Genomic DNA, 15,165 nt, shown 5'->3' with positions numbered 1-15,165 from the left:
AACGCTGGCTAAGAGCGCGCGTATCCCATCGAGCCTGGGCGACCGGTGGCTCGCTAATCAGAGTGACTCAGGGCTGTGTCTCAGCCCTGCAGCCCTGGCTAGCAGCTGAATGGTATCACACTGGAGTGATTATGGGAGTGATTTCACACCGGAAAGTTGTCTCAACAGACGCGTCCAACCTAGGTTGGGGAGCGCTCTTCGAAGGCAGACCGGTCTATGGCCGCTGGTCAGACCAGGGGAATCTCCTACACATAAACTGTCTAGAGATGCTCGCGGTCGAGAAAGCGCTCATGCACTTCCTCCTATTCCTCCATGGTCACCATGTTCTAGTCCGCACGGACAACACGTCAGTAGTGGCCTATGTGAACCACCAGGGCGGTGTCAGATCAAAAAAAAAAAAAAAAAAAAAGCTCTGCGCCCTGACGGAACGCCTCCTCGTATGGGCTCAGCACTCTCGGCGCTCTCTGAGAGCATCGCATGTGCCTGGCCATCTGAACGAGGGCCCCGACAGACTGTCCAGGGACAACGTTCCCCTGGGGAGTGGTCTCTACACCTCCAAACAGTCCAGTCGCTGTGGCGCCGCTTTGGCAGAGCGAAAGTCGACCTCTTTGCGTCAAAAGACAACGCACACTGCCCAGTATTCTTTTCAAGAGCGAGGACGCGCTGGCCCAGACGTGGCCCAGCGGCCCGCTATATGCTTCTCCCCCGGTCTCTCTGCTGCCTCAGGTCATCGAGAGAGCCAGGAAAGCGCGCCACACAGTGCTCTTCATAGTGATTTACCAGAAGGGGTGATGAACACGATCATACAATCTAGAGCTCCCTCCACGAGGCGGCTCTACACGTCTAAATGGTCGGTGTTTAACAAATGGTGCACTGCCAGAGGGCTCGATCCACAGACATGTGGGGTCTCGCAAGTATTGTGCTTCCTTCAAGAGCTACTGGACGCGGGCAGGTCCCCCTCCACGCTCAAAGTCTATGTCGCGGCCATTTCAGCGCTCTCTGTCTCAGAGCCGGGCCGCGCATTAGGAAGGAACGAGTTTGTCATCCGCTTCCTTAGAGGAGCGAGAAGGATGAACCCCCCGCGACCCCCTTCGGTTCCTATGTGGGATTTTTCACTGGTCTTAGACGCCCTGAAAGCACATCCCTTTGAACCCCTGGAAACTGTGGATATGAAATACCTCACGCTCAAAACCGTTTTTCTGATAGCACTGTCTTCAGTAAAACGTGTGGGAGACCTTCACGCGTTATCCACTAACGCTGCGTGCCTCGAGTTCGGACCCAATGACTCTAAAGTTATTCTCAGACCGAGGCATGGGTATGTCCCCAAAATTTTGGGCACTCCCTTCAGAGCGCAGGTCATTTCCCTTTCAGCCCTGCCGAATGCTGGCTGCGAGGCAGATAGTAATCTCCTCTGCCCAGTCAGGGCGCTGAGAAGCTATATTTCACGCTCCGCCGCCTTCAGGCGTTCAGAGCAGCTCTTTGTTTCGTTTGGTGGGCGCACCAAGGGTCTCGCCGCCTCGAAACACACCCTATTCAGATGTATAGTTGACGCTATCGCAGCTGCTTACGCATCTAAAAACCTGCAGTGCCCTTTGGGCATTCGGGCGCACTCCACCAGAGGCATGGCCTCATCGTGGGCGTGGTCCAGTGGGATTCCCATTCATGACATTTGTGCAGCGGCAGGCTGGGCCTCCCCTTCCACATTTGTTAGGTTTTACAACCTGGAAGTTCCCGCTTTGCAGGCCAAAGTGTTATCAGCCTAAGTCTCGCGTAGCCAGCCCACTGTCTGTGCGCGGGCTATGTTGCTGATTTAGCTCTACTGGTTGAGCTGCACTATGTGGAAAGTGTCAGTTGGACCGGCTGTGCCGCTCCCTGCCCCATATTATGTGCTTGTGTACTGTGGTATCTTGGCCGCCCAGCTCCACTTCGCGTTCCCTGGGCTCCCCATGGGATTCATTCAGGATGCTGGGCGCGCGCACGGCGTTGACAAGGGTGTTCCCGCAGCGTAAGCTAGCTTACGCAATACGAGAGAACCTCTCGTAAGAGAACGTACTCGGTTACTAACGTAACCTCTGTTCTCTCTAGAGAGGGAACGAGTATTGCGTAACCCGCCGTGCTCTCGCCACGAGCTCATTTCGCTTCATGCGACAGAAACCAGCGAAGCAGCCTCTGTACCTTGCCTATATACGCTAAGCCACACCCCTAATGACGGGCTGTGACGCATCAAGCGCGCCAAGCGCGCTCATTGGACGTGACGTCACGCGCAAGGCTCAGCCATAGGCTGCTGCAGTTGCCGCAGAGCAGCCAATGGGCACGCGATTCGCCTGCCCTAGGTCTGCAGGCTGCCGCACTGCGTTGACTAGATTTAAAAAATTAAGGATAATTTTTGGCTTCAGTATCTCGAGAAAGGAGACTTTCCCGCAGCGTAAGCTAGCTTACGCAATACTCGTTCCCTCTCTAGAGAGAACAGAGGTTACGTTAGTAACCGAGTACATTCATGTTAACAATGAAACCTTAGTGCTATTAAAATATTTGGACAGAACACCACAATTGACCAATCAGACTTATGCCAGAGAGCCGCACAATAAGCAGTTTGTCTTTCCTCTAATTATACATTTGCAAGACTACATATTTGATATGAATTTGCTGTATAGCTCGCAAAATGGCACAGTATGGCACTTTGGAGCAAAACAAGTATTGTTTCAGTTAAGTCAACAGTTTAAACAAAAGTCGATAAAAGTTAACAAATTCACCAGCAACACAAAATTCCTCTGCATTATTATAATGTTTTTCCATTGATATGGTCTGTTTATACTGATCTTGTTACATATGTTGCAAAAGTTCCCATGTACTCACCTTGTCATTTTTTCAGAGATTACATCCTCTTCTGCATTTTTTTTTGCAGGTCTCTGTTCTAACTAATAATGGTGCAAATGAAGAAGTTGGTCTGCGGTTGTGCTGTAAAGTTAGAAACAAGCTCAACCGATCCGACTGATGCAGTCTGAGATACACTCAGTGTATGTGTGGAAGAGAAACAAACTAAAGTTATTTCTTTAAAAAAAATCTATCACTCCTAGATTCTGTCATCAAGCTAGAAGCCAATCACAACTGTTTTCTTCTTTTAGGCCTTCATTGATTGGATGGCACCCATATAAAAGTGTTGCAAAGGTCTGAAAACAACTCGGGGTTTAGTTTTATAAAGAAACATTATGTATGACCTGAAGTTGCAGTGACAATGTCTTAAAAGTGTTCAAATAGTGAAATCAAATGTCTTGTAGACTTTATTTGCTCGTATTTGTCTCCAACAAGACTCTTTTTAGAGCATCATCTTCGTGATCTGACTGAGCAGCTGAACTGGTTATTTTAACCACACAATGTCTACATGCAAAGTGGATGTAGGTCATAGGCAAAAGTGCAGAATCAGTAGGCTACACGTGTCAAATATAGAATGAACAGTTTATTAATGAATTATTTAAATAGGTTACATCAACACAGAAAAGAAAACTGCACTCAGCAAACCATTTCATTGGGTTCTTAAAGTGCTGAAGCTGCAAATAACCTCAGGGTCATATTTAGTCAGCAGCACACATTTACAGTCAAAATGTTAAGCAAAGTAAAAAATCATAGAAATATAAATCACATACACAAGTTGGTGTCTGGTCAGTGAATGATATAGACATGGATCAGGCTATCAATCACTGTAAAATGTCTTTGTTCAGTGTTTATTGTGGAGATGAGTGGACTCTGACAGGGCTGCATGGAACTGGATGATGGTCACCGAGTGTTGAATACAATATCTCAGAATGCAGGTGATCCTCAGGTGTGGTATTCGTGTATATAGGAGGCACAGGCTGTGAACGTGCTCTTCCTAGAAGAACATGAGAATAATGACTTGATCTGTTCTGATTGCTCATGAGACGATAAGAAAAAACAATGCATAAGAGGAGTCATCCCTTCCCACCCTTCCCCTTTGCACCGTTATTTTGTTCATATATTTATATTCATAAAATGTTCATTTTCTTAAAATGAATTTATGAAGACACGCAAAACATGTAAAAAAAAGTCTAATTCTGATATCCATGCTGTGATTTAAGGGTCCTAAGAGGAGCATGCGTATTTCACTTATAATACCATGTGCGTGAGTGAACAGAGCATCTGGTAAGCTCTTCATGTTTTGGTCTTTTCAGTTTGAGTCACAGTAAAGAACCTTGGTTTCATGCACGTTCGACAGTTGCTGTTATTACTCGGGTATTTTACTGTAAAAAAAAATATTACTCCACACACTGCATTATATCCACAAGCCAGAAAGGGGGTGTCATTTAAGGCTGTCATATGACCAATTCTTAACAACAGCTTTTCAATTTGCTGACATATTAGGAATGCTCTTTTATTCATGGCATGAAAAACGAACACTTGAAAATGTGAGTTGTAAAAGCATCATACTCAACAGAACAGATAGTTATGTGTTATTTACATATTTGGGAAGATCTTAACTAGCAGATTAGAACAAGCATATTAGTTTGAGAGATCAAACTACACCGAGTTTTTGTAAGAATTTTTTTTACATAGGCAAATATAAACAGTATAGGCCTACACTTAAAAGTGCATTGTGTAATTTAGGAGGATATGTTGACAAATGCAATATCATCTACATAACTACGTTTTCAGTAGTGTTACTAAATGAACCGTTATGTTTTATTACCTTAGAATGAGCCATTTCTATCTACATACACCGCGGGCCCCCTTACATTGAAATACGCCGACATGTTTCTACAGGAGCCATAAAGAGACAAACGCGTTTCGTCAAACTAAAGTCAGTGAATAATACTCTGACACAATGATGAACAAGTAACAATAATATTTCGCAATAACATATGGTTTTACTGAATAAGTAAACCTAATTTCTTAATTTATCTTTGTAAAGAAACCTCATTGCTTAACTGGCTACTCTCTGCTGTCTCACATGAGGACATCTTTCCTGTCGGTCACCGTAACTTCTGTTGGTTGCAATTCGCAACCTCGCCACTAGATGCCGCTAAAAATTACACAGTGCATCTTTTTTACAGTCTATGCTTTAAAACCATGCTGAAGCGTCTTTTTATAAACATGAATTCAACATAACAAACGGTAAAACACTAAAAATGTAGAAAATATACAATCTACCCTACTTTACTGCAAGCCAAGAGGTCACACATGACATATCGACCTTCTACTGGTCACGTGATGCGAATTCGCAGTTTAAATGCAAGCAAAACTTTTCGGATAAGCTTGTGTGCGTTTGACCGGCTGTCCATGGAACGAAAAGTGCAGTTTTATACCCATTAGCCTACAAATGCCAGTTGACCAGGAGATTTAAAAACGAACAGTTCATACAGCTTATGAAATCATTACGAAATCATCGGGAAAATTGCTTGGAAGGGCGTCTGGAAGCGTGAGGAGAAGAAAGACGGATAAATTCGCCTGTTTGCAAATCGAGGAAGAGTTTTGCCTGAGCCTGGACGAATTTACAGGAGGACGATGGAAAATTCCATTCCAAGAGAATGATAACTGAGATTTAAATTTATAAGAACAGACTCTATATTTTGGAGATCAAATATTAAACTTACTTAAACGCTCACACACGACTGTGATAATCAGTATGGCAAGAATCAGCAGCACACAAGTCACCAGAGCCATCCACGTTGTTATACCTATGAAAGAGGGATATTGAGCAACATAACACAATTATTGCATAAAAATTCGATTAATTTGTGAAAATATTTGCATGAGACACACTTTGGTATTTATTGCTACGTGCACCTCTGTTCTCATAACAGTCAGCAGGAGACAGGTGGAGAATCATTGGTTGGCTCAGGGATGAGTGATTTACCCAACACGAGTAGTTTGTACAGTCAGAGACATTCAAATATGAATGGAGGGTGAATGATCCATCTGGGTTGGTTTTGTTAATGTTGTATGTGAGAGGGACGTTCTGAAATCCTCCATTTCTCATCCACACCTGCTCTAGAGCAGAAGGGTAAAACCCCTCAGAGAGGCAAAGAATCGTGTGAGATCCATCCGATGCTCCTACATGTGACACGGACACCTTGGGGTGTGCTGTAGTAAATATAAGAGTTATTAGTAAAAAGCTCATGTATTAGGAGCAGATATTTGTCTCAGTTATATGATATACACTCAAGTCACTATTATTTGATTCTACTCATAATAAACTCACCAATCACTTGAACAAATGTTCCTTCTTCATCCAAAAGCTCAGAAGGAGGTGGTATGGTTTTTGTCACAACACATTTGTAAGTGCCAGTATCATTTATCTGCAGATTTGATACCTCAAATGACATTTCCTCAGTCTTTGGAATAAATCTAATGTGATCTTTACATGACTGATTTATCCATGAATTGTTACTCTTCATTAATGAACACAGTTTATTATTAGTTTTCAGTTCCACTGTGAAACATTTAATGCCACTTGATGGTTTGTATTTACAACTGATATTGACTGACTTTTCTCGATGAACAGTCTGAACTGAGGAGCCGCTGAATTCTGAATGTCCACCTATTACTGAAAAAGATGACAATTCAGTTTTACATTTGAAGTTATATTAAAAAGTAGGGATTCAATTCAGAGAATTTTCACATTTTGAACAGTATTGTATAATCACCAGAAAATAAGGACAGCAGCATCAGAGCACATGTGGTCACAGAGTTACACTTTGATGATATCTATTAAGAACAAACAGAGAAATACATTGATACTTATAGGCTACTACAAATACATATTTTGGTTTGGTTTGTTCTGAAATAATGACTGGCTGATGCTTAGGTGTTTAGTTAATTAAATAAACATGAAATATTGATTTGAACTGAAATTAGGCTACTTTGTTAAATGAGAGTGTACAAAATAACCTACATGAAACTAGCACAATAGGAGACCACTTGCCAAGCCAACTTAGTTATTATAAATCATTATTTCCCCAAACATATTTGACAATAGAATCAGAAATGGACCAATCAGATTCAAGCATTCATAAGAAGCTAGTCTTTCCACTAGTGCTGCACGATTTCATATCGCAATCGCGATCTCAAGCGCGATTACGCTATATGACGCAAAATGTTGCGATTTTATTAAGTAAATAAATGCATGTGTGGACATGAAAGCCCATTCTCTCTGGGAGCTGATTGCCCATTTTCTACACCGCTAATAACAAGAAGACCAGTCCGTTTCAGTTTAGGCAGTGGCGCGCATGGTCTGCGTATGGCTTGGCAGGGCTCTCTGTATGTTTTACAGCATTAGGTGAGATATATATTTTTTTCTTGAGAAAAATTAACATGTAGCCTACCTAATATTCATCCTAACGAATCGATAATGACTCAAGATCGGAATCAAATCACAAGATCAAGCAATAATAAAAACAGTCATTGTACCATGTAAACATTGTAACATATTGTTACTAAACCTAACAAAATTCTGTTCACAATACACATCCTGCTTAAATGTCCCTGTTTGTCTGGACAAATTTTTTTTCATTAGCATACAATGTACTTATTGCTCTATTGAGACAAGTTTGCAGTAGGCTAATGCAAAGATGTCATTGTTTAATTTATTTTAATTTGAAAACACTGAGTTGAGAAATACACATTTCAGCATTATCACTAATCTGTGTGTGCATTTTCCTTGAGAACTAAGCAAGTTGACTCATGAAACCAGTTTATTATCGCAATATTGACCTCAATAATCGCACTATGACATTTTCCCCAAAACGTGCAGCCCTACTTTCCACAAAGTGATACATTTCAAAACTACAAAATATCACATGAATTACTGTTTAGTTAAGCTTCACAAAACTGACCGAAACATATATCAAATTTGAATGAAAAACGTCAGAAAGTAAAAGCTGATTTATAAAGTAAAACAAAAAAATATTTTTTTTTATATAGGCTATATATATTATTATTATTGTAATATAAAACTCCCATATTCTCACCATTTCATATTTCAGAAACTGCATCCTCTTCTTTGCATTTTGCATGGGACTCGCTGACTGTTCTAACTCATGATAGTGCAAATGGAGAAGTGATGTTGGTCTGAGGTGGCGACGTAATTTATGTCAACTCAGAAACAAGCCCATCCAATCCGACTAAGGCTGTCTGAGAGTACTTAATTTGTAGACTGAAAGAAAAATAAACTAACGCTTATTCAAAAAAATAAAAAAAAACTTTATAATTTAAGTCATGACAATCAAAAGCACTATGAGATTGTCAAGCAGTTATTCTATGACATACAACCTTCAAAGTTAATCTGTATTCATCCAGGGAGCAGCCAATCACAATACTCCCTTTTCTTTTATGGCTTCACTGATTGGAGGGACCAATATAAGAGGCATTGCTCATAGTCCAAGCTACAATGGAGAAGTGTAACATCATGACCTGCAGCTGTCTGACAATGTCTAAAAGTACAAGGGCGTTTAAAATGTTAAACCAAATGTCTTACAGACCTCATTTGCTCATAACGGTCTGCACTAAGACCTCTTTTGTAGAGCATCTTCACGCTCTGTAGAGGCGGTGAGGTCTAGTTATTTTAACCACAGCGGGGTTGTAAGCACGTGAAATGCAGAGAAGCTGTCATTTAGGTCACGTGTGAAAATGTAGAAATGAAGTAAGTCAGTGCATGGATGATGTGCTCAGACCTAATTCCTGCCTGCAGTTTCACATAGGTTTCGGTTGAAGATGAATCGGAAGCTCTTTAACTTCTTCCTTGTATTTATTTATACACTAAGTTATATTTTAAGTTTTTAGTTTAGCATGTTAAAGCTTGCCATCTTTTTATTCAGGCAATTGTAAAGAAATGTTTTTGCCCTGTTAAGGAGAGAAAATAATTTTGATGAAAGATTATGAAGGCACATGATTTAGGAAAAAAAGAATGAGTCCTTGTTGTTACAGATGAGAATTTTTTGTGCTACTTGTTAAATGTGACCACTGTACCACCTGACTGCTGTAGATGTATTTAGGCATTGATAGTGCTGCCATAAAAATGCAAAATTCCCAGCTGACGTGAAGAGCTCCGAGAACATCACGTGAAATTCCCAAAATCTACAGAATGAATACTGTAGAACACTGTAGAAAAAGAGCGGTAGTGAAGCAGATGCAGATAATCACAACCGTACTAATTAATTCAGGCAAACAGACACGATTGCGAGTGTTTGTTTTTGCTCAACAAGCAATATGTTAATATTAAGTAACTAAACGATTCACTGTTATTTGAACGAATGGGTTGAGTGAATGATTCAATGAATCATCCATAAAGAGTCACTTGTTTTGTTCCTAAAATAAACGTGTTTGAACAAATCAGTTTTTGAATCACTTGGTTGACTGAATGATACCATGTTTCTAAACAAATGAACTGAATGCATGATCAATTGAATGCATGACAATGACACCTTGTCGTTGTCTGGCGTATTGATGTAACCTGCTGAAAAACTCGACGAATATCCTCCACTAATGCACTTTTGGAACGCTACTCTGTCAATCAAATTTGAAGACCATAACTACTTGTTGTATTGTACTAAGGTAGTGAATACACAGAGATCTGTCATTGTATAATGTCTTTATTCAGTTTTTACTTCAACAGGGCTGCATGGAACTGGATGATGGTCACCGAGTGTTGAATACAATGTCTCGGAATGCAGGTGATCGTGGCGGAAAGGCTCAGGTGTGACACTCATGTATACAGGAGGCACAGACTGTGAACGTGCTCTTCCTGGAAGAATATTAAAACATTTATTCAGTCATTGCACATGGTGACGAAGTCTAAATCACATGTGAGGGGAAATGAACACTCTATTACTTGAAATAGAACAACTGTACATTTGTTGGCATGATCAGGTTCAGACAGACGACAGAGGTCGTTAAGGTTTACCAATGAAACCAAGAACTGGTATTAAAAGTGTGGGAGATTTGTGACTCACTGTGACTGATGAGATAATGTTACTTCTTTTATAATGTGATAACATGACCCTTGATGCCTAATGACATTTTGCATATAATTAAATCAAGATATTCTGTGAGAAACACTTTCAACGGCCCTGTGTTTGCAGTTTTTTTTTTTTTTTACACAGTTCCAGTTTCAGAATGACATTTTTAAACAAAGTGAGACTTTTAGGATGTAAAGTGAGACTTACTGTAACATTTACACATGACTGCAATGAACATGAATGCAATGATCAAAAAGACAGCCAACACCGACGAGATGATAAACACCACTTTCACAGTCGCACCTACAAGACAGAATAATTGTGAAGGCCTCATAAATACAGTATATAACATTTAACCCTCCTGTTACCCTCAAATCTACCAACATCTTTTACCCACTGGGGTCAATTTGACCCCAGCAATTTAAATCTCCACAATTAGATTTTTTCCCCAAAGGTTTAAGTCAGATACTTTATGTTTCTTTGTTGACTACTTAAATAGCCCTTTAAATAAAACACCACCAACCCCCCACCCCCACCCCTTATACATCCAGAATACCTATTGCACGACTATGGACAAATTATCAAATCACTATAAAATGTCACTGATTTATCTAAAATTCTATATATTTTTTGGTGTTTTAATAGCTTTTTATTTATTATATTACACAATATATTTTATCAAGGATGGGTTTGGGGTCAATATGACACTCCCATTGATAGTCTCAGGATGCCTCACTGTTGGCATGACATGGTAGCGTTCACCTTTTCTTCTCTGGACAATCGATTTTCCAGATGTTCTAATCAGATACATTAACTTTGCACCAGTCTTCTGCTGTCCAATTCTTGTACTTCCTGCAGAATTTCAGCCAATATTTTCTTTGCTGCCCTTCTCGACACCAGGTTGTTGTCCAAAAGTCTTGGCCTCGCTGTGTGTGCAGATGCTCTCACACCCACCTGCTGCCAATATTGAGCAGTTCTGCACTGGTGGTGACACGATTCCCTAGCTGATTCCTCAGGAGGAGAAGTTCCTGGTACTTGCTGGACACTCTGGGACATCCTAAAGCCTTCTTCACTGCAGCCGAACCTCTATTCTTGAAGCTCTTGATGATCTGGTAAATGGAGGCCATTTTGATGCAAAGATGATCCTCCATCTTTCTTTGGAGGAAACCATTGCTAACAGAAGAACACAATGATTGGAGGCACTTCTTCCTTCCTTATAGCAATAATGTGCTGATGATATGATTAGTAAAATGATGTTAGCTGGTAATTTGGTGCCAAGGACAAAAACAGTCAAATTTGGGGTTTTGTGATAAAGCTTTTTGAAATGATGTAAAATGCCTCTGATCACTCTGCACAATAATCTAGAAAAATGTGAATCAACATCATAACAACTGAAGCAGCAAAAATTTCAAATTTGGCCACAGCTGTACCCTGTCATTCAAGTGGGAAGTGTCCGGTCGAACAAGGTGATGTTGGTGGCGCATCCGCTGTTCAGCTCCCGCAAAAGGTCCACGTACTCGTAGGAGATGCCCTGTTGTTGTAGGGCGAGCAGTACGGCATTGATCTCTATGCTGTCGAAGGCTTTCTCGTAGTCTACGAAGGCCAGTACCAAGGGCATCTTGTACTTCCGGCAGCGTTCGAGCAGTTGGTTCAGCACGTGGATGTGGTCCATTGTGCTGTAGCCAGACCGGAAGCCGGCCTGTTCGGGTGGCTGTTGTTCGTCCAACTGCCTGGCTAGTCGGTTGTACAGCACCTTGGTGAAAACCTTGTACACGGTCGGCAGGAGCCAGATTGGCCGATAATTCCTCAGCTGTTCGCGGTCACCCTTCTTGTACAACAGCACTGTCTTGGCCGTCTTCCATTGATCTGGTGTTCTTCTCTGCGCCATGTAGCGGCTGAAACGGCTGGCCAATGCTGCCCAAAGCATCGGTCCACCCTCTTTGAGTAGCTCGGCCTCGATTCCGTCCGGTCTTTTTGGATGTTCTGGATCGCATGCCTGACCTCACTGGTCAACACTGACGGGATGGCTGGCATGGCATCGTCCTGCAATTCGGGCGGGTCGACTGGTGTCTTGCTGGCGAACAGGTCCGTATAGAACCCCAAAAAAACCCAAAAAACTTTGCTAAGAGGTAATTTTCAATTGAGAAAGAGCATAAAGAGAGAGCTCACAGAGCACAAAGAGAAATGGTTTATAAGGCTTCTGTGGAAGCTTTCATACATTTGCTCATCCCCTATATTATGTTTTCCCCTCCCCCACGGAACAAAATATCAAAGTTCTTGCAAGAATTATGTTTTCCCTTCCCTGGAAATATATAATTGGCACTGGAAATATCTAATTTCTTGTGAGAATTATGATTCCCCCCTCCACTATATCGTGTGAACTATCAGTGGTTCTCACAATACTTCAAGTAGGCCTATATGGTAATGTCAGGTTAGGGCCCTAAAGCAGAGTGAAGGTTTTTGAAGATCATAAAATCTCAACTTATAATGACCTCAATATCATCCAAAATAAATGTGGGATTTGTGCCTAATCACCAATGTGAACAACAAAAAAATTGATATTTCTTATTATGTTTTATACAGCAAAATGAGCCTGGGGTCAAATTGACCCCAAAGAACACCGATGCTACAAAAGTACATACAGAACATTGAAAACCTATCATCATGTTAATTTTATGTTTACCCAGTTGTCCCCATTAAATTATGAAAAGTCTTTAAATATGAAGCAACATTTTTTTTTTAAGTATGTATTTAGCGACGTTAAACACTGAATGGGGTCAAATTGACCCCAAAGTTAATAGGAAATGTGCAATATCTCAAAACTTACCCCCTCTTTCATAGCAGACAGAGCTTGATAAATTGCCCACAAGTGGTTGGTTTAATGATGAGTGGTTTACCCAGCAAGAGTAGATTGTGTCACTGAAGGTGTATGGCGGCAGTATAAGGTATGAGGATCCATTGACTGATTTGTGTGAGCTGTTGAGAACGTCTCCATCTTTGATCCACAGCTGTTCAAGAGAATCATGGTAAAATCCCACAGAACACACTAGCATGGGAGATCCATTAGACCACTTCTCACAGGACAGAGACAAGACGGGACGTACTGCAGGAATTCACGAAAGCATTATTATAATATATCTATTGATGTTTTTTTTGTGTGTGTTTTTTTCTGAGTACAAAGAAGTATTTACCAATAACTTGAACTCTTTCTACTCCCAGATCCTCTTCAGGTGGTTTTGCAATCCTCTTCACAGTACAGATGTATGTGCCGGTGTCCTGATTTTGGAGATTTAATAGCTCAAAAGATATTTCCATAATCTCTTTAATCCATATGAATCTGATGTGATCTTTACAATCTTGTTTTTTCCATGAATCCACATGTAAATATGAACACAGTGTATGATTTAATGTTTGAAGATTCACTGTCATGATTTCTGTGTCATTTGTTCGTCTGTAATTGCAGGTAATTTTGGCAGACTGTCCATGATTGACAAATAAAGTTATAGTGTTATTTGCTGCCGCATTGCCAAAAGCTGAAAAACAAAGACCAGCAACAACTTTAATTTCTCATGTTTTCTCTCACGTTGCACATGCAGGAGCTTCCTGTGTTGTTTGCTGAGGCACAACATTTCTGATAGATTCAACTTCATGTACTTTTGATTTCTTTAGAGGGTATTTTAATGCAATTTCTATTACCGAAAACCGAAGACAGCAGCATCCACCCACAACAGATCAGAGAGAAACACTGCAAAAAAGTTTACACATTAAACAGAAATGTCATATGAATATCATTTCAATAAAGATCTTATGAATTAAGTGATAAGATTCAGAGCAGCATATTCACCCTGATTAAATATTCTTTCAGCTTAGCAAAAGCATTATATTCATTAAGATCTTTCATACATCTTCATAAGACTCACATACTCACCATCGCTCTTTCCTGGGAAAGTGTCAGATGTGGCTGCGATCTCTCTGTCAGGTGTCTCATGCTAAAACTGGGCTCGCATGGTGATTTCCTCTTTAAGTAATGCAGAAGTTAGCAGCAGTTCTAACAATTTATCACCTGGATCTCGTCAAATTTCTTGTATATTTCATCACAAATTTTTAAAAGATGCTAGGTACTAGAAAAAAATAAATCAAAATATGAACTCTACCAATCAAAATCTTACACTCAGGACTGTTTATCCAATTTTCAGCCACCAACAGAGTGTAATATAGAGATGTAAATTAATTTAATACATTTATTTTATTTTAATTTTATACTCTAAATTTGCTTGTTAGCTGGAATTAAGTGAAAGAAAAGGATGTAAGAGTTGAATCATATATCTTCATGTAAATGCTTGTCAACCACAAACATGGGCAAGACTGGAACATTTTGTTTCAGGCCTATGACGCACCATGTGTAACCTGTGTAAACCACTGGTAAATACCTAGAACAGAAAATGATAATAATTATAGTGAGTCATTATCAATTTTCACTGCAAGTTCATCAGTGCCAGAGATGGTGTGAGATAGTGACAGTTTGGTTTGACAGTAGAGCGGTTTGGACGCATAACATTTTTATGAGGTGTTATTTACAAAAAGATACATAGGCTACAATTCATTTGTAAGTAAAATACAATTTCAACATCATTAGTCTAAATACCATAACAAAAACCCCAAAAAGTAATGTGACAAAAAGTGCAAAGAGAGATTGCAATAATGCAGTCAGACTGGTGTGGGTTCGATTCTGAATACTGACGGGAAATGTCTAAGGTGCCCTTGAGCAAGGCACATAACCCCCAAGTCCTCCCTAGGTGCCACAGCAAAATGGCTGCCCACTGTTCTCGGTGTGTGTCCACGGTTTGCAGTGTGTGTGTGTGTTTTCTACTCACTACTCAAAATGTGTGTGCACTAACTTGGATGGAGAGGACAAACTCAGGACTCACTTGGTCTTCACATGTCACAAGAATATATGACTCTTACTTAACAGCTGACATTTGCTTACACTGGATGCGAGTGTTGCGTCGTGTCACAAGCACATAGAAGCTATTGTAATTACAGATGCTGTCTACACTGGATACAATAGATGCAAGTTCAGTTTCTGACATATTCCACTCACTTGAGTCTGTCGAAAACAGGACAAATGGAAGAGTGAAAGAACGTTTGCTTTGACACGACCAGTTTTAACAGCTCACTTGAGTACAGACTTTCAGAT

General features: G+C 40.6%; 2 protein-coding genes across 3 annotated transcripts; both read right to left on the bottom strand.

Moving 5' to 3' along the window:
- Positions 1–3,444: 3,444 nt before the first annotated feature.
- LOC311285471 (uncharacterized protein) lies at positions 3,445–8,807 on the bottom strand. Of its 2 annotated transcripts, none has more exons than XM_084401117.1 (6): positions 7,983–8,807; positions 6,660–6,720; positions 6,215–6,559; positions 5,800–6,096; positions 5,607–5,690; positions 3,445–3,868 (listed from the first exon to the last, which is right to left on the bottom strand). In XM_084401117.1, exons 1-6 carry the CDS (start codon positions 8,025–8,027, stop codon positions 3,723–3,725), a joined length of 978 nt encoding a protein of 325 aa, XP_084257243.1. In that variant the 5' UTR covers positions 8,028–8,807; the 3' UTR covers positions 3,445–3,722. The 2 variants fall into 2 exon arrangements, with proteins under 2 accessions (XP_084257243.1, XP_084257242.1); XM_084401116.1 differs by having other exon boundaries at positions 5,776–6,096; positions 7,983–8,804.
- Positions 8,808–9,451: 644 nt separating this feature from the next.
- On the bottom strand, positions 9,452–14,054 carry LOC311285357 (uncharacterized protein). Its single transcript, XM_084400972.1, has 6 exons — positions 13,897–14,054; positions 13,665–13,713; positions 13,160–13,501; positions 12,796–13,071; positions 10,176–10,271; positions 9,452–9,754 (listed from the first exon to the last, which is right to left on the bottom strand). The coding sequence occupies exons 1-6, from the start codon at positions 13,954–13,956 to the stop codon at positions 9,603–9,605; spliced, it is 975 nt and encodes a 324-aa protein (XP_084257098.1). The 5' UTR covers positions 13,957–14,054; the 3' UTR covers positions 9,452–9,602.
- Between the last annotated feature and the right edge of the window lie 1,111 nt (positions 14,055–15,165).

The sequence above is a fragment of the Rutilus rutilus genome (genome assembly GCF_951802725.1).
Source record: "Rutilus rutilus genome assembly, chromosome: 25".
Taxonomy (NCBI): domain Eukaryota; kingdom Metazoa; phylum Chordata; class Actinopteri; order Cypriniformes; family Leuciscidae; genus Rutilus; species Rutilus rutilus.
The sequence above is the reverse complement of the archived record's forward strand: the minus strand, read 5'-3'. Positions and strand labels throughout refer to the sequence as shown.